This window comes from Crocodylus porosus, unplaced genomic scaffold, assembly GCF_001723895.1.
Source record: "Crocodylus porosus isolate Cpor-Errol unplaced genomic scaffold, CroPor_comp1, whole genome shotgun sequence".
Taxonomy (NCBI): Eukaryota; Metazoa; Chordata; order Crocodylia; family Crocodylidae; genus Crocodylus; species Crocodylus porosus.
Window position 1 is genome coordinate 129,530 of NW_017728952.1, and position 22,479 is coordinate 152,008.

Consider the following 22,479-nt stretch of genomic DNA (forward strand, 5'->3'; position numbering starts at 1 on the left):
CCCCTGCCGGAGGGGCGGGTGCCTCTCCCATGCCCAGCTGCAGCCCTGACAGCTTCTGCCAGCGCCAGCAAGTGAGTACACACCCTCCACTCCCCCCACTCCCAAGCCCTGGCCCTCCAACCCCCGCCCCCCATAGACTTACCTGCATCCAGCTGCTGAGGCTGCTCCCGCCACCCTGCGGGGGTGGATGCTGGTCACGTTTGTGCCTCTGCCTCTAATTGCCCTCCCCCTGCTCCCACCAGTGGCGCAAAGCAAAATCTCGGGCATTTGTTTAGATTTTTAAAAAATGCTGAGTTGGAAATGGGAGGACCCACAAAGAGGACATGTCTGGGAAAACCTGGATGTATGGTAACCCTATTAGAACTTGATATGGATTTGTGGGATCTGTTATTTGCATATTCCCCTGCATTTGCAGTTGAATCTGTTTTAAATTAGTATTAAACTGCTTAGGATTTCAGTACTGAGGATAATTATGTAAAAATACAATTGTGTTTTACTGAATTTTCTTTTTCAGCAGTATGGATTAGAAATCATTTATCAAAAGAAATTGCCTTTTTTTTTCCTTCCTGATTTTCTTTTAGTAGGGTTGATCAATTGGTGGCCCATGGGCTGCATGAAGTCCCCAAGGGGGTTAACCTGCAGCCCTTGGGCTTCTGATCTGGGCATTGCTCTTCTCACCACTTCAGCTGCTGTGGTCACAGCTGGAGTCTCTTTCCCCCTTCCTCTTTTAACCCTGGGGGTGGGGTGAGGTGGTTTGCAGGGCTGAGGCAGCCTGTGGCTAAGACGTTCGCAGGGGGACCTCAGATAGTAAAGAAGTGCTGACGCAGTGACATAGAGGGGAAGGGGCATGCAATACGGTGGGGGAGATGCATGAAGCACAGTGTGATGGGGGCCTATGGCCCCTGGCCCCTGGCACATTAGACAGCCCTGTCCTACAAAAAAATGGTTTTTGTATGTGGAAAATAATTTTGCATAAAATCAGTGTTTTGCCTATACAGAAAATATTAAAAATCAGTCAGTTTTCCAATTAGCCAAAAAAAAAGGATTGTTGTACTTTGGCATTATAATGGCTTCCTGTAGTCACTTTGGGCATTACTTTTTCTTTGTTAGTATGTTTATAGATTTGGGCATGGTGACCATTTATTTGGCTATTACTTAAAAAAATGAGGATTACACTAATTGATCGTTTTGATTTGAATCTACCTATTCTCATATGAACATAAATCCTGGTGTCTTTTGTCCTTTGATCTGTTTTAGGTTTTCCAACAGGACTCAAAAGATTACTGGAAGATGAAACAATTAAAAAAGTTGGCGTAGGAATTGAAGGAGACCAGTGGAAGCTGATGAGTGATTTTGAAATCAAACTGAAGAGCTTTGTAGAGCTGGCTGATGTTGCCAATGAAAAAGTAAAAACAATCAGTTTTTTGGTCTGGGTGGGGTTTCATCATTAGTTTATCAGAAGGGGAGGCCTTTATTTTTATTGACTATCAATTCTGATGTCAGAATCTGTTGATTTAACTGAGAATAATAGTACCAGTTATATTTCTTTTAAAGCATGTTGAATGATCACTTCAGTAAGAGCCTACAGTATTAAATACCCTTACTTTCATTGCTTCTCCTCTGCCAGTTATTGCAAACTCATGTCACACGTCTTTTTCCACCATTTTTGAAAACTTAACAATGACCTCAGCAAAACTGAGACAGAATAATACCCCAAATAAATTGACTATGACAATCACATGTGTTGAACTGTGGATACAAAAGAATTGCTGTTAGAGTTGGAACCAAGTGCCTTTTAAAGTTCTTAAGGTGTGTGAAAAATACTTTAATGAGCAGTCTGAAAGCAATAAGGAGATCTGGATGCTACTTCTATACAGACTTGAGCCTCTTTTGGGAAAGGCAGGATATAAATCAAATAATGATAATTAGTTAACAGATCTAGGAGTTGTAGCTTGGCTATTAGAATGTTATGATTTTAAATCTGGGGTTCCTGAATTTTATTCTCGATGTGTACAACCTGCCTGTAAACTAGTAGTTACCAAATCTCCTCCCCCTCCTTTCTAAGTAGCAATAAGTTTCTTTGATTTCATACACACAATAACTGTTTGTGTGCCTGCAAGTTACAGGGGGCAGGACTTACTAATGCCTTACTTTCTCTGTGGTGATTGTCCCTGTGTCTGCAATTACCCCACATTAAATGAAAGCTGAACGGAGGCAGGGTGTTTTTCATTCAAGAGTAAGCTGTCCCAGGGCATGGACAAACTACTTCAGTGTACATTGTAGCAGAATGCCTACAGGAGCCTGTAGCAATACAAATGTAGCAAAACTATTCCAGTTTTAACCTGTTTAGTCCAAGATTAAAGATGGGTCAGGTATGTATGGTTAGACTTGTGTACACAGAACAATTACAACGTAACAGTTGCTGCATGCTTCTGAGCAGCAGTTTCCCATCCCCTTTTGAAGTTGCTCCGAGTGTACATTTGTCCGTGCCCCTAATTTAATTCTTGCTGCGGGTTAATTTAGGACACAGGGACAGATACACTGGAGAAGATGAAGGACATTATGTTCCTATTCTGTGTTACTTTCCTGTGCCCTTAATTGACGAGGAGCAGGGACTGACCAAGACCGCAGTAACCATTTGTGTGCCCTCAGATATCAGGAGCAGCGAAATCTTTATTTAAAAATAAAAAACCCACTGTGCTTATTTTCATTAAATGCTTTCTCCCCTGTATTGTATTATACCATTAAAGAAAACAATGATACAGTTGAAAGCCAACCATAGGAAGATAAAGAATAGGATAATACATGGGGAAACATATTATTAGAAGTTTCATTGATATTGTTTTGACAGAGTACAATATTAAGCTGTGTTTCTGTGGCTGTAAGAATTCTCGACCAAAGTGTTTCAATTCTAGATGATTGCCAAATATTTTAAAGTCCCAAATAATTGCATACAACAGGTTGCAAGATTCTCCTTATGACTAGCTGGTGAAATGTGTGTATACAGTTCATTACCAGCAGGGCAACCTTTATTGTTAAGTCTACTACAGAACTCTCTAAAATAAATTGGAGAGTAAATTCACAAAGAGTCTTTAAAGCCAGGGAAAAGGGTACCTGACTTGGGAGGGTGTGGTTCTGTTCCCTGCTTCCAATTTTGTTTATGCCTTTTATCCTGATTCTCTAATGCAAAATGCTTAAAGGGTTTTTAGAACCCAGTACTTCCACCCCTCCCGGGCCAGTGCCCTCAGTACTGTGCTACCTGCCTCTTGGAGTCTTGGAATCCTTTTTACTCAGTGACCCAGCTTCAGTTGTGCAGAGGAGAGTGCCTAAAGCCCAGCTCAGTTGCTAGGCTAATGGAATAAGTTGGAAATATGGTTTTGAACCAGAGCTCCCTGTTTCTGCATGAGGCCTTTAAACACTAGGTAACTATATAAAAGGTAGCTTTGCCTATGTTCTTGAATGAGGGTGACCAAGTATTACATTCTTTGCAGATTTAATAAGGCTCTTTGCCTGACTACTCCTGTGTTCTGACTACTCCTTTCAAAATCAGACCCTTCAGGGGACTTAGGCATGGGGTTTTTTGGGAAGACTACATGGAGTTAGGCATGAGAAAAGGGTTTAAAGCCAAGTATTTAGGATGAGCAAAGATTGCAGTGCCTCTGGGTGTGCATCATGATATCTGAACTTTAGGCAGCTAAGTGGATTTTTTGGTGAAAACCTTGGTGTTTAGGGCTCTCAAGCACCTAAGGAAGTTGGTTAGCATTTGGAAGGTGGGATTGAGTGAACATGTAGCAGAACAATGACGTATACATTCAGACTGGGGAATGACAGGCTAGGCTCTTGTACTGCAGAAAAAAATTCCTGGTGATTACAGTGGATGATGGGTTGAATAAATGCTAACAGTATACTCTTGGTGGTTTTGCAATAGTAGCATTCTGGGATGTATTAACAGCAGTATCACTAGCAAACCAAGGGAAGTCATACTTTTCCTCTGTTTGGACTCATGAGGCCTCACCTGGAGTGCTCTGTCTAACTTTGTCTCCCACACTTCAAGAAAGATTTGAGAAAAATAGAGTCCAGCACAGAGCATTGAAAATAATTAGAGGACTCGGAAACATGACATACAAAGAAAGGCTGAAAGAACTAAGCCTGGAGAAGAGATGAGTGAAGGGGTGGGCACATAATAACAGATAAATGAAGTGTGGTTGTATGGTAGATGGATATATAGATTGTTTTCTGTACCTCAGGGGTCAAGACTAGGAACAGTATTTGGAGATTGGGAAAAACATTTTCTTAATGAAAGTAACTAAGCACAGGTTACCTAGTGAGGTTGTGAAATCTCCCTCCTTGGAAGATTAAGACCAGGTTAGACACACTTGAAAGGGATGGTTTAGTTGGGGACAATCCTGATTTGAGCAAGAGTTTAGAGTAGGGCCCCTTATGGATGTTGTTTTGTGTAGTGCTAAGCTCCCCCCACCCGGCCCCCTTCTGCCACAGCTGGTGCCTTGGTAAACATTATAAAGATGGTGGTCCCCAGCAGCAGCTGGAGGGCTGCAAGAGGGTCTACGTACCCAGTGGCTGCTGCATTAACCTTCTGCTTGTGCCAATGCCTCCTTCTGCATCAGCTGCCCACGGCTCAAATTGTACCAGTTAGGCCTCTGGAAAATCATACAGGAATAATATGACAGAGGCAGGAATTCTGAGTTCTTCAGTTACAAAATTGCAGTCACTGGGTTTTTGGTTGTAGCTGTGTTGGTCTAAGGACATAGGCAGGCAAGGTTCTTTGGGGAGATGTGTTATCTTTTATTAGACTGATGGAGTAGTTGGAAGAAAGTTCTTAGCAAGCTTTCAGGCTCAGTCACCCTTCATCAGGCATAGGGAGTCTTTGCTGGTCTTTTTGTAGTCAACTCTCCTAACTCTACAGCATGTAGAGTAATCCTTATGTTGAGGATTTAGTTCGGTGTGGTGATCCAGGAACTTCCACTTTAAGTACAATGTTGAGTTGGTTTTGTTATCTTAAGAAATTATTACTACTACTACTGCATAAAATTTATTTGTACTTAATAAATATTTCTTATTTTTAGCTTAAGTGTAAAGAGATATGGAGTCTAAATGGTCTGGTAAAACACTTATTCAGTAAGCAGCTTCTGAAGGACAAGTCTATTCGTTGTGGTAACTGGGAAGACTTTCCACTAAGCGATGACCAGAAATTGTATGCAGCCACTGACGCCTATGTACGTACAAAGAGAAGTCTATTCCATGTATAACTTACTCCTTTTAATATGTTATTTGTGAACCTTTTAAGTGTTCTGTTGCTGTGGTTCTTACCAAAAAGCACGCTGAAATTTTTTTGCAACAAAATTGTAAGTACTGCATCTTTAGCATGGTAAGCTCTCTACAAGATATTATTTAGTCTGCTGCACAAATTTTGATTTGTTTCTAATTTTATTTTAATCCATGAGTCATTTGAAGGTCATTTCAAGATACTGTTTTCCTTGCAGATGAACCTGATTTGTAAATATATATATTTTCTTAGATTAGGAGTATAAACCTGTAGTAAGTAAGAGCAATAGAAAAAGGTATAATTAATATAATATGAGGAACAGTGATATCTTAAGGCAAGGATATTTGTGAGTGATATCTTCTGTTGGACCAACCACACATTTCAAGGACTGTCGCAGCTACAATAAGTCCAACACAGATACCTTAAAACTTTTATTTTAGATAGGAGTGAAATTTTTATTTATCAATAATTAAAGAATAGAAGAAAAGCAATATAAAATACCGGAATAATATGCTGAAATAAATCTGTAACATTTGGCAAATCAAGGTTACAGTCTAATAGTGGGTACGTGTTTCCCTCAGGGACTCAAAATACATTCAGTCGAGTATAATATTCACTAGCTTTAGTGTCTTCTAAGCATTATTACCAGAGATCTGGGTTTTCCATTCCCTGCAGGCAAATGTGGAAGAAAACAGGAGAAAAGGAGAAAGTCCGTGTTCTTCCACATTTGCCTGCAGGGAATGGAAAACCCGGATCTCTGGTAATAATGCTTAGAGGACACTAAAGCTAGTGAATATTATACTCGACTGAATGTATTTTGAGTTCCTGAGGGACCGGACCTGCTATTAGACCAGGGGTAGGCAAAATTCAGCCTGCCAAGCGCTTCCCTCTGGCCCGTGGAGCCCCTTCAAAACCCATGTAATGGCGGCTGCCTCTCTAAAAGCCTGTGGTGGCACGAGCCACTGGCTGCAGCACCTCAGGCTGTTTCTTTGGGTTCGGGTTGCAAGGCAACCAACCCTGACCTCAGCCTGCCCCAGCTGGCCTTGCCCCGCGTTTGCAGCTTGCGAGGGGCAGGGGGGCTGGGCCAGAACCCGCGGTGCCAGTGAGGGGGAGTGTCTGGGCTGGGTTCTGCTTTGCAGCGCAGGACTGGAAAGGGCCCTGCCCTGCAGGTAAGCCCAGGAAAGTGGCTGCTAGGCAGGCTTTCCCTGTGCCATATCACTCAGGCCGTGCAGAGGGGAAAGGAGGGGATGGGCTGGCACTGGGGAGGGGAAGCAGCAGCTGGGCTGCAGCTCCGGCCCAGTCAGCACCAGGGAGGAGAGGTGGTGGCGGAGTCGTGTGCTCTTCAGGACAGGATGAGCCCAGCTGGAGTGGCAGGGGCTCAGCTGCATTTTCCCCCTGCCTGCACCAGTCGGTCCCGAGCGGCACATAGCTCTGCCGCCGCTTCTGCTGGCTGGTGTAGACCCGGCCAGGCCTGTCCCATCTGGAGCAGCGTGCACCTGAAGCCGGCTTCCCACGTGCTGCTATGAACAGGAGGAGCCCCGCTGGGTCTGCCCAGGAAGGGTGGCATGCAGCTGAAATCAGCTCCTTACGTGCTGCTGGGGATTAGAGGAGCCTGGCCAGTTCTGCACTGGCCAGCAGAAGCAGCGGCGGAGCTGTGTGCTGCTCAGGACTGACCAGCGCAGGTAGGGGGAAAGTGCAGCTGAGCCCCTGCTGCTCCAGCCTGGCTCATCCCATCCCGAGCAGCGGCTCTGCCACCGCTTCTGCTGGCTGGTGCAAACCCAGCCAGGCTCCTCCCATCCCCAGCAGCACATGAGGAGCCGACTTTAGCTGCATGCCGCCTTTCCTAGCCAATGCAGACCAGCCGGGTCCATCCCATTCCGAGCAGTATGTGGCTGAAGCCAGCTTCCCAGGTGCTGCTGGCAATGGGGCGAGCCCGGCTGGCTTGGCAGTGGCCACCAGAAGTGGCGGTGGAGCTGGCTCCTTTTGGGACCAGCTGGCACAGGTGGGGGGAAAGTTCTGGGGGAGGTCTGATGCCCCTGAAATCGCACTGCTGGGGCACGATGTTAGAGGGGTCACAACCCCTTGCAACCTGGTAAGTTGTGCAAGGGGAGGAACTTCCAGTGGCAAAGGTCAAGGGTCAAGGGGTGGGGCGTCTGCTGGCAAAAGTCAGGAGGCAGGGGGCAGGACTTCCAGTCCCAAGATGGGACCAGGGGGTGGGGCAACTGAAGTGATGGGGCTACCCATGCGGCCCTTGACAGCTCACCAAAACTCAACAAGTGGCCCTCTGCCCAAAATAATTGCCTGTCCCTATATTAGACTGTGACCTTGATACATATCTAGTGTTTCATTTTAATCATGGAAAAATGTGGATTTGGGAGTTTTTAATCACAGAATTTTGGTTTTTTTTTGACAAAGCCAGGATCCGTGAATTACCAAAGCTGAACTAGCCATCAGAAGATATGAGAAACCAAAAGGAAAGTGGAAAGCTCTTCCTTCACTGAGCAATTCCACATAGGGTTGAAGTAGGAGTAATAAAAATTCCTGGCTCTGATTAAATCTGTTTTATCAGTTGGTCTCAGTGTCTTACAAAGGAGGTCAGTAAATGTCCTTTTTCAAACTTTCTCTACAGCTTATGCTAACTACACCTGGAATATCATTCACACTGGTCACTTATCTAAATGCTTCCATGCATTCAGTTCTTCTCAGGGCCAGCCTTGCACTCTTTCTTTCCTTCTATGAATATAGCACCTCCCCTTTCCCCCCTTGACCTTTCCATGTCTTCCAAGCCCTTTTCCTGTTTTCCCCTACTTGACTCTCCCTGTACTGAAGTCCCATTCCCTCTGCGCTGTATTCAAGGACACTGCTTTCATCCCTAGTAGCTTTTTTCTCCCAAAGCCACAGCCCTGCCGTTGCCTTTGTCTTCTATGGATGGTCGAGGCTTCTCTCAGCCTTGGCTCTGCTGTTCAGAAGCTTCCTTCCATTTGGAATGGAATCGGTCCTTCTTTTCCTCTAGATCTGCTACCCCATCAGGCTGGGGTAGATCAAATGATAGCCCTTCGCTGAGCTGATACTGCCCATTTGGACTAGTTGTTCTCAATAGTATCAAATTAAAAGCCTCATCATACTTTTATAATCATGTACATTAATAATAAACAGGAGACTCGATTTAAAACGCTTAGGGTGCTTTAATTTTTTTTCTGCCTGGTTTTAGACAAACTGCTTGAGGAAGAACCTAGAGGTACAGGTTCCTTAGTGGAGTGTCTGGAGAGTATATTTAATATCAGACACTATAAGTGTAGATCTGAAGATGAAGAAAAGCCTTTTTAGTTGCAGTTCCAAGACACTAAATCTGAAACTCACCTATTTCTTCATATCATATTTAGAGTTCCCTTGCCAATGGGCAAGAACCAGATCTTCTGAAAACTTGAGTGTATATTCTGAATTAATAAACTAGAAGTTAATTCAGTTATATAAAGTAAATTGATTATTAGAAGTTAATTGAAAGAATAGGATAGAGAAATGTCTGTCTCTTCTAGATAGTTCTCCAATGCAACAGTGTAACAATGTGTGTGGGACTAGAGCAGGAGCAACCGGCTCCCTCCAGCACTCCTAAGCAGGGGGATTGCGCGGGGAGGCAGAGTAGAATGATTTCTCTACTGTGCACCACTACCATCCAAGGCACAAGCCTAAGTGGTCAGTTCTGTGTCTTAATGTTTTCTCAGGGTTTGTTTGAAGTTAATTCTGATTTAATGTGGTTTGAATATGAAGTATAATAGCTGTACCCAATTGATTCCTTATGTGTATGCTCTTATTTTCAAATGTGTGTCTACAGAGCAAGTCAGTTGTTATTCCATAATAGGAATTACTTGTCTAGTGTAAACAAGCTCTAAATTCATGTACAGTGACTAACGAACACAGATATAAGTTTTAGGATACATATGTCAATGCCAAACGGTAAAATAAGGATCGCCATGGAATCTTTAGTTCTGAGGGTGCATGAACAAATCATTTCAATGTGCAGGAAGAATAGCAAATGTGGCAAGAGACCAACCTGGCTTAGCAGAGAACTCTTTGTGAGCTTAAACACAAAAAGGAAGCCTACAAGAAGTGGTAGCTTGAACCAACAACTTGGGAGGGGAGTATAAGAATATTCTTTGTGCGTACTGGGATGAAGTCAGGAAGGCCAAAGTGCAATTGGAGTTGGGAGTTGCAACCAGCAAGGGACGTGAAGCATAACAAGAAAGGTTTCTACAAGTATGTCAGCAACAAGAGGAAGGTGAGGGAAAGTGGTATGGGTCCCTTACTGAATGGGGGAGGCAACGTAGTGACAGATGATGAGGAAAAAAGGCTGAAGTGCTCAATACCTTTTTTACCTCAGTCTTCACAGACAAGGTCAGCTTCCAGACTACTGCACCAGCAGCACAGTTTGGGGAGGAGATGAGTAGCCCCTTAGTGTTGAAAGAACAGGTTAGGGACTATTTAGAAAAGCTGGATATGTGCAAGTCCATGAGACCGGATGGGATGCACCCAAGGATGCTGAGCGAGTTGGCTGATGTGATTGTCGAGCCACTGGCCATTGTCTTTGAAAACGTGTGGCGATTGGGGGAGGTCCTAGACAATTGGAAAAGGGGCAAATATAGTGCCAGTCTTTAAGAAAGGGAAGAAGGAGGATTCAGGGACCTACAGACCAGTCAGCCTCATCTCAGTCCACAGAGCAATCATGAAGTAGGTCCTCAAAGAATCATTTTCTAAGCATTTGGAGAAGAAGGTGATTATGAGCAGTCAGCATGAGTTCACCGAGGGCAAGTCTTGCCTGACCAACCTGATTGCTTTCTATGATGAGATGACTGGCTCTGGATGTGGGGAAAACAGCCGACATAGTATACCTTGACTTTAGCAAGGCTTTTGATACTGTCTCTCGCAACATTCTTGCGAGCAAGAAAGTATGGGTTGGATGAATGGACTTGAATGTGGGTAGAAAGCTGAGTGGATTGTCAGGCTAAGTGGGTAGTAATCAATGGCTCAATGTCTGTCTGGCAGCTGATATCAAGTGGAGTGCCCCAAAGGTCAGTTCTGGGTTGGTTTTGTTCAATATCTTCAACAGTGACCTGGAAGATGGCATAGAGTGCACCCTCAGCAAGTTTGCAAATGACACCAAGCTGGGGGGGAGATGGGGATATAGTAGATACAGTGGAGGGTAGGGTTAGGATTCAGAGTGACCTGGACAAATTGGAGGATGGGGCCAAAAATTTCATTAGGTTTAACAAGGACAGATGCAGTGTCCTGCACTTAAGACAGAAGAATCCCATTCACCACTACAGCTTGAGGACTGACTGGCTAGGGAGCAGTTCTGCAGAAAAGGACCTGGGGGTAACGGTGGACAATAAAATGGATGAGCCAGCAATGTGCCCTTGTTGCCGAGGAGGCTAACATCATCCTGGGCTGCTACCGTAGGAGCATTGCAGATCGAGGAAAGTAATTATTCTGTTCTATTTTGCACTGAGACCACATTTGGAGTACTGTGTCCGGTTTTGCACCCTCTTCTGCAGAAAGAATGTGGACAACTTGGAGAGAATCCAGCAGAGAGCAGCAAAAATGGTTTGGGGGCTTGGGCACAGGACTTCTGAGGAGAGGCTGAGGGAATGGGGTTTATTTAATTTGGAGAAGAGAAGGCTGAGAGGGGATTTGATAGTAGCCTTTAAGTACCTGAAGATTGGTTTGAAAGAGGATGGAACTAGATTGTTCTCAGTGGTAAGAGATGAGAGAACAAGAAGCGATGGTCTCAAGTTGCAGCAAGGGAGGTTTAGGTTGGATATTAGGAAAAACTGTCTCGCTAGGAGGATGGCGAAGCACTAAAACAAGTTACCTAGGGAGGTGGTGGAAACTCCATCCTTGGAGGTTTTTAAGGCCCAGCTTGACAAAGCCCTGGCTGGGATGATCTATTTGGAGATGGTCCTGCTTTGAGCAGAGGGTTGGGCTAGATGATCTTTTGATGATCTTCACTATAGCCCTGACGCACATTATACCTATTGTGCAATTAAGTGGTTAAGTGCACAAAAAATGTAGACATGCTACATATGCAAAGTAACTATTGCACAGTAAAAATGGCTGGGTTATAATAATGGCCTGCAAGCTGCTAAGTTGTTGCTTGAAAACTGTAGAACATTTTTAAGCTGGTTTCTGTCAGACTTTAATTTGAATATGTGCCCTGTCATACACATGTTGATAATGTTTGGCCAGGTCCTCCAAAATCCTAAGGTAAATTCTCCCTCTCTCCCTGCCACCTTTTTCTTTCCCATGTACCACTACAGCTTCTGTTTTCTTTTCTTAGAGTTTCAGTGTTATTTTCCTTTTCATTTTGCATTTCAAATTACTTTTCAAAACGCAGTTTTCTCCATTCCCAGTAAATGTATTATCCCTGCAGCTGAGCAAGAAACCAAAGCTTTGGAGAAACATTTTCTTCTGAGATAGAAAGCCTATTAAGTGAAAAACATAGTTTACCAGGAAGAGAAGTAATTGTTATAGTTAGGCTTATGTTCAGGGTGTCTATACTAACTAAATAAAGAAGAAGATCACTCAAAATTTTGTGTCCTACAAGACTCTAAGGAAGATAATTATAATGTTTTATGTATGCCAAGGTATGTTTACTGACGGATAATTGTATTTTTTGTTTTATCTGTTGTCAAATCAGGAGGGTTAAGAAAAGCAAAGGAGCACCTTTCATGCAATATTATGTTTTGCAGGTCAGGGAAAAACTCTTATTTATTTTCAAGTCATGTGTTAAATGTAGTCAGGTATGTTTAACACCATAGTTAACCATCTCTCGGGGGAGCTTACCATATCTCCATCCTTTATCATTGTAAAAGGACTGTATTTGGCTCTTTACAAACATCCTTATTCTGGGAAACTTACAGGTAGGTAAGTAGAATACCCAGGATATTCTTTAATTTACAAATAGATCCTGATTTTTCTTATCAGCTGGCATATCCAGTCTGATCAGATCAGTCTGCATCAGGGATAGGAAGCTATTTTGGTTGGTGGGCCACTTAATGAGTTTTGGTGAGCTGCTGAAGGCTGCGCGCACAGTTTCAGAAGATATCATTTTAACAAAGATAAAAAAACAAATCGTATACTAAAAACCAAACATCTACTGTAATATTTTAATTTTATTTAAAAAATAATAGGTTTTGACCTGACTTACGGTTTTTTTGTGTAGTGTATATTGAGGTGATTGCGTAGTAGCTTGAAATACACAATATACAAGAGTAAGAGTTTATGGGGTGTGTGAGGGTGGGGAAGTGTGTGTGTGGGAGGGGTGGGGGTGGCTGCCTGTGTGCTAGGTCCTGGGAGTCAGCCAGGGGTAATGGGAGAGAAGGGGAGAGGTCAGAGCAGGGGGCATATGCAGCAGGGCTTGCCTGGATAATGTGGCACAGGTGCAGTGCAGGTCTGCCCTCCCCTACCTGACCTGCAGCATTCCACATGGGGCAGAGCCCCTCCTGCTTCTGTGTGAGGCAGTCTGGACTGCATTCCTGCCTGCACCCACCCTATGCCCACCAATGGCAGCACCCTGTCCCTGGCCAACCTTCACTACTTCCCAGTGGGGCTGCTCCTGCTGCTGCTGCAGCCACCCAAGTACTGCTTGGTTCCTGCCACCTCCAGTAGCTCCTCCTCTTCCTGCTCCTGCCCTTGTCCCTGTGTAGGGAAATGGCAGCAGCCATGAGAGTGCATGCCAGATACCACATGCCCAACCAAGAAGTGGGGGAAGCTGCAGCTGGGCTGCTCCTGCCCTAGCATGCAGGGCTCTGGCTCCAGCTACCAGTTGCCTTCTACCCACTTGGCTCCCCAGCATGATGAGTAGCCACCTGAAGGTGGCAGAGTGACAGGAAGGCAGCCCTTCCTAGAAGCTGTGCGCCAGGTTCGGGGCTGTGGGAGGGCTGTCCTGGGTGGAAGCGGGCAGGGCTCAGCCCCATGTGGAGCCCCGCATGGGCAGCTATGGGCTGAATAGAATCAATTGGCGGGCCGAATCCGGCCCGTAGGCTGTATTTTGCCCATCCCTGGGAGAGAGAAAAGCCGTTCTACACTTTTGGTGTGAAATGTGAGAAGGCTGTTGCTCACTAATCAAGTTGTGTAAAAGGATTAGCAGATCATTTTATGCTTTAAAAAATAAGATGGTATTCGGCTGTATTGGGGGCAATTAATAACAGACCATTGGGATCAGATAAAAAACTTGATGTATCTGAACAATCTTTATTTTAATAAAATTGAATTTGTGCATCATGTTAGGCAATTATAGTACATGCCAAAATTAGGTGACTAATTAAAGTTAAAAAAAACAGCAGCAACATTGTTGTCCGTGCCAGGTATTTCTCAGTTTAATTGGTTTGAAGAGAAAAATCCTTACTGTTGGTTTTGGCTGTTTGTGTCCAAACCCCTTAAACAATCTGAAATGCCAGCTGTTTGGGGGAAGCAGGGAGTTGGACTCCCAAAAGTCATTGCTAGGGAACACCTTTGCATGAGACAGATGGAACCTATTCCTTTTTCTAAAGGACTCTATGGTTTAGTATCTGCTTGCCATTGGGCTTGTGAACTGCCCTCTGTAGATGTCACTAGCCTCTCCTGTGCATAGTTAATTATATTTGTTTATAATTAAAAACCACATTTCAACACCAGCTTCTCTCTCCTCAGTCACCTAGATCTCCAAGTTAAATTGTGGGTGGATCATATGAGTGTGGATTATCACCGCCATCCAAATGCATATTTAGTGGCGTGAGTAGCAATATATGTAAGCAGAAGGGGACAAAGTCAGTTTTGAATTCCTATCATGTGCATTTTACATCTTCAACATAAGGTTACTGTTTAATATGGTGAAGGAAATGAATGTATTTACAAGCAAGTTATATGTCATTTTAATTATTTATATGGAAATTAGCATTGACAACCATCAGACAAACAAAAAAACCCTTCTTTAATGATGTATTCTTCATTAAATTGAATACCAAGTCTAATTCTCATTTTGTTTGTGCCAGTGTTAGTCAGTTTACTTGAAATACCACTCTCAGGCTTTTATTGAAGCTGCAAGGGGAAATTTGATGATGGAATGTGAGAGGAACCAATACTAATTCAATTGTCGTGCTCAAATATCTTTTAGCAAAATGAGGTCAAGCAGGTGAAACATCTTCCATGTCTTCTCTGAAAACCTGTAGACTCCTACAGTCCAGATTTGCCTATTAAAATGTATAAAACATTTAAATGTAGCTTAGAGTGAATGTATGGGCTAATTTGATATCGGCTGTGCTTACATAAGATTTGAATCAACTGATTGCAATGTATTCATTAAACTGTAATTGTTCTGTAAGCATAAAAATTGTGCTTAGGGTAATATATTAAACTAGCCAGTTGCCCATCAAGAATGATGGGGGGAAGGGGCTGGGATGGAGTGCTGCCACCTAACCCCCTATGCTGCCGCTGTTTTGCCTCTTGTAGGGACTGGAGTCGGGGAGCCAAGGCCAGTGCTGCTGGCCTCAGCTCACCTATCACCTGTCCAGTCCTCAGCACCGCTTTGGAATCATGGTGGTGCTCCCCCATGCTTGGAGCATTCGGATTGGCTGTTTCCATCAGCCAGTCAGAGTGCAAATAAAGTGTTACGGACAGACAGACGGACAGATTTTATAATATTAGAATTTGAAGGGTTTAGAAATGTTGGAACATGAGTTCCATTTTTGTTGTTGCAATCAAAAGTAGATTTGTCAACTTTTTTTTCTTTTAAAGCAATATTGGATCACATTCAGATCTTGTTTAAGTAGATGGCATTTGCGTAGATAATTGGGCCAAATTCAGGAAGAGAGAACCAGTAATGCATATTCAGTGTAAATTTTTTAGAAGAATGGTGTGGTTAGGGACAGTGTGACTTGAATATATTTGGTGTTTAGCAAGTGTGCAAAACAGCTAACACAGTGGGAAGGTGTAGCGGGTTGTCACTTTGGACAATACTGTCTTTTATTTCCCTGAGCAAACTTGGCCCAAAGGGCACAGCATAACCCATAAACCAAACACATGCATAAACAGTTATCCCAAATCTTGTGGTCTTTTCCCAAACTGGGACAGTGCTCTGGCTCAGTGCTGCAGCCTCTAGCTTCACAGTCCTCCTTCTCTCCGTCTCCCAAGGAAGAAATCTGGGAGCTTTCAACTTCCTTTGAGACAGCCAATTATCCTTCTTATCTGGCCCAGTCCTAGGCAGGCTTGTAATCACTTTCTTACTGCCTGCAGCTGGGCTGCAGCCCCTGAGACTTGCAGCCTGCTACACATCCCTCCCACCCCCAAGGAGCAGGATACGCTTCCATTTTTTTTATTTCCCTTCCTCTGCCACCCCCTTCTTACACTTATGGTTGGGGAGAGTTAGTAATTCATAGCCCTTTTTTTTTCTCACCAACACCGCTGACTTAGCTTACCAGCCTTTAGTTCCCATGACCTCATGGTTTCTGGTTCCCATGAGCTCCTCTCATCTAGCTCAGGGCCAGCCTTTCCCTTTACAGTAAGTGCAGTCCCTCATCTCTCCCCAATAATCCAGCCCCCCTGTCTTGAGTCTTTCTTTTCTCTAAGGTTTATAGTGGGTTTCCCCCTGGGTCCATATCTTCTCACAGTGTTCTTTATGTCCCAGAGTGATTGTAGCCCCACACCAGTTTCTGTTTGGCTGTCTCCATAAGGTGTTCTCTCTTTGTCCATCTTGACCCATGTGGGTTTGCTGCATAACTATTCATCAAAAAGGGCTATTACTTGAGTGGCTTCCCCAAGGTGGTCAACGCTGACTGTTCCCATGCTGTGGGTCTTTCCTTTCTTGTTTCTCCACAAGTTGGCATACCTTGTGATTCCTGCCATTTGGAACACTTGCTTCAGATCTCTCCAGTCACCTTTGAAGCTTAAATTGTTTACAAACACGGTGAACCTGAGGCTGTCAGCCCTCATGTCCCTTTTACCCACTCTGGTGTTGGTATTACTTTTCTGGACTGCTGTTGCTGATGCTGGCACCATCATCTCGTTTGGCCTCAGCTTTTATCTTGGTAGAGCCTGGGGCAGGTCATTCCTGGCATCTGTTTTCCACTCCCCATTCCTGGGGACTCCTGAGGCCTCACCTCTAGCTCATAGCCACTGTTGAGCTTGGTGGGTACACTGCGTGCTGTCTCAATCAGTGGTTCCTGCTTGGGTTTACCTGTCTCCTTCAGTGAGCCCCCAGACCTCTTCTGTATCCTGAAGTCTTCCCACTCCCACGCATGCCCACCAGGGTCTGCTCCCCTCTTCCTCTTTTTTAGGGTATTCTCTCCTCAACCAGTTTCTTGGGCCATCTGCTGGGAGTACTGTCCTTTTCTGCCTCATTAGGGGGGATACCTTCCTGGATTGGAGGTGCATTGTTATTAATTCATGGATAACCATAATCCTACCACCCAGGAACCCCACCACTGAGTTCACCATGCCACCATGCCTTTTCAAGGGGCATATCTGGTCTTCCTGCGGTTTGGATGTTCACTTTCTGGTGGGTCCCAGAAGCTAGAAGCTGGTGCCAGAGTCCCAAGCGCTGGGGCAGGAGCTGCCCAGCTGAAATTTTCTCCCGCATCACCCGCCCAGAACAGCACAGCAGAGGCAGGAACAGGAGGAGCGGCAGCAGCTGCAGCTGGAGGCTCGGGGAACAAGAACAGCTGTGCCAGCCTGGGACCTGGTCAGCGCACACAGCTTCCAGTGGGGCTTTTCCCAGTGCAGCTGCAGCTGGCTGGGTGCAACTCTGCTCCCCTTGCCTCCAGTGGGGGCTCCTCCTCCTGCTTTTGCCCCTGCTGCACGGCTCCAGGTGAGTGGGGGCAGGGGAGATTCAGCTTGGTGGCTCCCGCTGAAGGCAAGAGGAGCAGAGCAGCACCTGGCTGGCTGCAGCCTCACTGGGAACAGCTCTGCCGGAAGTTGTGTGCTCACCAGGGTCGGGGCTGGTGGGTGTGGGTGGGAGCCCAGCATGGGCTGACCTAGTGGGGCTTGGCCTTAATTAGAGCACTGCGGGGGCAGCTGCAGACTAGGAAAGCTCTGCTGCACACACATCCTGCTTCTCCTTCCTTCCCCTCATCCCCAGCTGGCTCTCAGGCACCCTCCCCTCCACACGCACACAAGCCCCCATCACACACCCCCATACAGCCCCACTCAAAGGGCAGGGCAAGTAGTGAGCGGATCATGCATGTTCCACTCCTGAACACTGTTCCCTGTCAAGCCAAAGCCCCAAGAGATATTACAATCCAAATAGACAAGGCAAAGAAGGAATAGAACACAAAAACAGGCTGAATTATATCATGTTATAATAACATGAATTATAACATGTTAGTCCCACTACATTTAAGGGTTTTTTGTTTTAGGTGTTGTCAAGCAAGCTTGATACTGTCTTCTATGTGACCATGCTAATTGACATTAACTATATTTTCTATATTATCAACATGTTGTTCTTTCATCTGGAATCTGTGCCAGGCTTATAGTTATGCATATCTTCCTATTTCCCTTTTTAAGTACTGTATAAACACGTTTTCTTTCTTCTGCTCCTACTTTCTGTTGGAGATGTGTATGCATGAAAAAATTATGCAACATCTTAATGCTATATATGGAAAGAAGTGATTTGGATGAAAGACTGGTATTTCTAAGGCAGCAGAGTGAAGGCAGTTTAGGTGACTTGCCAGACAGGTGCTCAACTTTGCAGTATCTGTATTTCTAAACTTTTTTTCCTGTAGAAAAAACCCACAAAAAGGTATAAACCCAGGTTTTTATTGATTGTTCACCACTTAATATTGCATTATTCATAGTTTTGCGGTGAACAAGGACCCTTTATTTATAGTGTGAATTAGAATTCGTACCTTGGATTGCAGAAGCAATTTTTGGCCTTTTTAGTTTGTTTTAGGTTTTTTGAATGAAGGAGGAAAAAACTTGAAATGTGATCTCTTTGGAGTAGAAAGTATTGAATGTATTTTGCTTTTCTTTGCAGGCTGGCTTCATCATTTTTCAAAAACTGGAATATATAAATAATGGTGATCAGAAGCTATTCGGTATAAGCAGTGGTAAGTTAACATTAAAAGCTTAAGGAATGTGCTTTCTTTAATTTAATATTAAATTACTTGGTAGGATTTTTAGTAGCATCTCTTTGTGAGTCCAGAGGTGTTTTTTTAGAATTAAACTGTGTGTAATGTGAGCATTTTATATACGTTCTCATTTTATCAGTATTGTATTGTCTGAGTGTTTTTTCAGAAGTATATAAAGTGGTGTGAGAATGCAGCCTCCTGAATTTGTTTTTGCTTGAGTTGTATGAGGAAGTACTCTTGAGTTTTCATTCTCCTTTTTATTTGTTCTGGCAGTTCATTATGGCATCAGATGCTTGAATAAACAGTTTGTCACCTTGTGAGTTCCAGCATATTTATTAGCACCTCACGAACCCAGATGAAGAAAGGCATGCCATAGCTTCTCCCACAATTTCTTTCTCTATAGGATATCTGACACAGCTATACTGTTTTCTTAGGAGTTTAATATATCCTAAGGCATATGGCAGAAGAAATTTTGGCTCTGTCCCCATGGCACACAGCATTTGTTTTTATTGGTATGTGGTGTACTGCTTTTGAGGAAGGAATTTCACAGCTGATTTCTCTGAGGTAGCATCAGTTCCACTAAGTAAGAGGTCTCATTCTAGATTTTTTTAAGAGCTTATTACCCAGTGGTTCCCATATTTATATGTCTGTATGTGGTCTGATCTTCAAAAGATCTTATTTTCTATTCATTTGTTCTGAAATATTAAGTCAAACTAAAAACCTTGATGTCACCCTTTGAATGTGCCCTTCATAGGAAAAACTTGATTCATATATAGAAAAAGATTTTATTCCATTTCTGTGTAGGCAGCAGCATTATTTCTCTTGCAAAAACATGTAACAATACTCTTTTTGACCATGAAACTTTATTGTTGTGATCTCTGCTTAGCAAAGGGGTTGGCGAAATGTGGGCCTGATTTGGCCTGCCAAGGGATTCTGTCTGACCCATGGCAGGTCCCTTGGCCCCCCAGGCTCAGGGAGCAGTCCAGGCTATGATGCATGCAGCCAGTCCCGCTGCCCCTGGGCATGTGACGGGGCCAGGGTAGCATGGCAGCCGGACTTGGCTTCCTGGCAGCCCCCATGGTGGCAGCTCACTCTGCCCAGTTTCTGCTGCTTGTGTCTCTGCTGCTGCCAGACCAAGCCCACTGCCTCTTCCTAGACACCCTAGCTCATCCACGCTGCACCCACTGTCAGGGGTGTCAGACAGAGCAGGCGGGGGGGGGGTCTCCATGAATACCAGCCCGGAACCCCTGTGGGCAGGGCACACTTGGCTGGGTAGATAGGATGGGTCCACAAACGGGTGGTGAGTGGTATCTGGGAGTAGGCCAGGATTGTGGAGCAGAGACAGGACAGGGCCAAAGCCTGGGGCAGAGCCACCATCTGCTTCCTACATGTCCTGCCTGCAGAACTGATGCCCATCCCAAGAATGTTCAGGGAGCTGATTGTGACTCCGTCCCAGGCCTGGTCTGGCCCTGCACTGTCGTCACCCTGCAGTCTCAGCTCTGCCTGCCTGTCCTGCTCTTGGATGTTGTTCCCCGCCTGCCCTCAGCCCTGTCCTATCCACAATGCTGTGCGTGCCTTTCCTGTAGGGGTCTCATGCTGGTCTCATTGGAGACCCTGCCTGCCTGCTGGGATCAACTGTGCTTCCCTCCCCACCTCCAACTGTGTCTGGCTGAATCGGCACCCCCTTCCCTGCCCAGCCTGCACCAGTTCACTGAAACTTCCTAAGTGGCCTACACTGCCTTAGCTGGTATCTCAACCTTTTTTAGCTTATTCAGGATGCAGCAGCATGTAAATCAGTGGAACTACCAGCATATTTAAAGTTAGATGCATAATTGTTTTTAGGATTTGATCTAAGAATGTTTACTATCTAAATTTGTGAATTTACTATTACAATAGAACCCAAACATGCTAGGGCTGGTTTAAATAAAGAACATCAAGGTATTTGTCCCAAACACTATGTCAAAATTGGAAAAAGGAAAAAATCTTAAAAATAGTATCTAAGTAGGTAGCCCAACTTTTCAAAGGTGCTGTCCCTCAACAGCTTCCTTTAGTTTGAAATGAAGAAACTGGACAGGAGCAAGAATTGTGATTACACAGTTGGGTGGGTGGTGAATTTGCTTATGGGACACACCCAGAGAGTGGTGGTGGATGGGTCGGTATCGACTTGGAAAGCTGTGGGCAGTGGGGGCCCCCCAAGGTTCGGTCCTTGGACCAATGCTGTTCAGTATCTTCATCAGTGACTTGGATGAGGGCGTGGAGAGCACTCTGTCCAAATCTGCAGATGACACTAAATTATGGGGCAAAGTAACACACAGGTGAGCAAGGAACGGATTCAGGGGGATTTGGACAGGTTGAAAAAGTGGGCAGAACAGAACAAGATGCAATTTAACAAAGTTTAGCAAAGTGCTGCACCTAGGGAGAAAGAATCACCAACACACTTACAGATTGGGAGATAACCTTCTAAATAGCACAGCGGCAGAAAGGGATCTCAGAGTCATAGTAGACTCCAAGATGAACATGAGTCGCCAGTGTGACAAAATGATAAGTAAAGCTAACGGCACTCTATCGTGCATTAGCAGGTGCATCGCAAACAGGTCTAAGGAGGTGATACTTCCCCTCTCTGCTGCATTGGTAAGGCTGCAGCTGGAGTACTGCATCCAGTTTTGGGCACCACACTTCAAGAAGGATGTAGATAACTTTGAGAGGGTCCAGAGGAGGGCTATTTATATGGTTAGGGGCCTGCAAGTAAGTCCCTATGAGGAGAGATTGAGGGACCTAGATCTGTTCAGCTTCCTCAAGAGAAGGCTGAGAAGCGATCTTGTGGACATCTACAAATTCATCGGGGGGTGGAGGGGGTACAGCAAGCAATAGGAGATGCTCTGTTTAGCAGGGTGCACCTAGGGGTTACTAGAAACAATGGCCACACACTCAGAGAGCAGATATAGATTGGACAGTGAGAAGATCTTCACAATAAGGGTTGCCAGAATCTGGAATGGGCTTCCGAGGGAGGTGGTGCTTTCTCCTACTCTAGAGGTCTTTAAGAGGAGACTGGACAAGCACCTGACTGGGGTCATCTGACCCCAGTACTCTTTCCTGCCCAGCGCAGGGGGTTGGACTTGATGATCTACTGAGGTCTCTTCTGACCCTAAAAATCTATGAAATCTAAAAGACGGGTTTGGAGCCAAACATTTAGTCTGTGTAGGGTAGAAAATGGTCAGCTTTAGTATAGTGGTGATCATTTTGATGACCACATGAGGTTGCAGACAGGTGTAATACTTAGATGAGTTTAAATGCAGTTTATACCACAAGCGTCCAGACATACTTAGACCATCTTTTGTTAAAACTCCTGAACTGTTTCAAAAGTATAGCTGGATAATCAAGTATTACTTTGGACGAGTTGTGTTATGTGCAGATACCAGGTTTTCCATGATTAGTGTCTGGCTGGTCCTCCAGGCATCCCACATTACACAACTTCTTACCCCTCTTCCCCCAATTCCTGTGCAGTAACTGTGGTTGCTCTGGTATACATCCAGAAATCTACTGCCCCAGCCTCTGTTGGCTTTCCTTCGCTGTCATGTCCCTGGCTGGGGAGCTAGTCAATTTCTTTCCATTGGTAGCAGTTTGTGGCAGGGCACTGGAGTGTGCTTGGTCCTTTAAGGGAGCTAGCAGCCTGTGAGGCTGCTTGCAGGTGGTGCAGGGGGCTAATGAAAGGTTCACCTGACTGGAAGAGGACTCAGGCTGTAGCTATATAAGCCCAGAATCTGAGCTGGCCAAGGAGTCTCTCCCTGGCAGCTACAAGGTGTGGAGCTCTAGGCAGCAGGGTTCCTGAAGGGACTGCAACTCCTTAGGCCTGAGAGCACAGGCAAGCCCCCTGGGCAGAGAAGGACTGAGTTTTTACAGGCAAGTGGCATTTGCTTTATTTTGAGACCAGAGAGGGTCCTGGTGCCCTGGGAAGGATTAAGCTGGACCAGAGGGTTCCTGAGCTTGGAGAATGGTTGCAAGGCAGACCAGGGGCCTGGGAGCCCAGAGTGGGGGTGGCATGCAGCACCAGGGGCCTGGGTGCCCAGAGAGGGGGACAGTAGGCAGGACTAGGGGCCCAGG

The 22,479-nt window shown here is 45.0% G+C and overlaps 1 protein-coding gene across 5 annotated transcripts in view; it reads left to right on the forward strand.

Moving 5' to 3' along the window:
• Positions 1–22,479, forward strand: part of WRN (Werner syndrome RecQ like helicase) — a 162,362-nt gene that overhangs the window by 36,900 nt on the left and 102,983 nt on the right. For 4 of the 5 annotated variants that reach the window (XM_019556383.1, XM_019556386.1, XM_019556384.1 and 1 more), the window contains exons 5-7: positions 1,258–1,406; positions 5,085–5,234; positions 18,285–18,357. In XM_019556383.1, coding sequence (XP_019411928.1) covers positions 1,258–1,406; positions 5,085–5,234; positions 18,285–18,357 — 372 coding nt within the window. The remainder of the gene's footprint in view (positions 1–1,257; positions 1,407–5,084; positions 5,235–18,284; positions 18,358–22,479) is intronic. The other variant, XM_019556387.1, reaches the window with a different exon arrangement.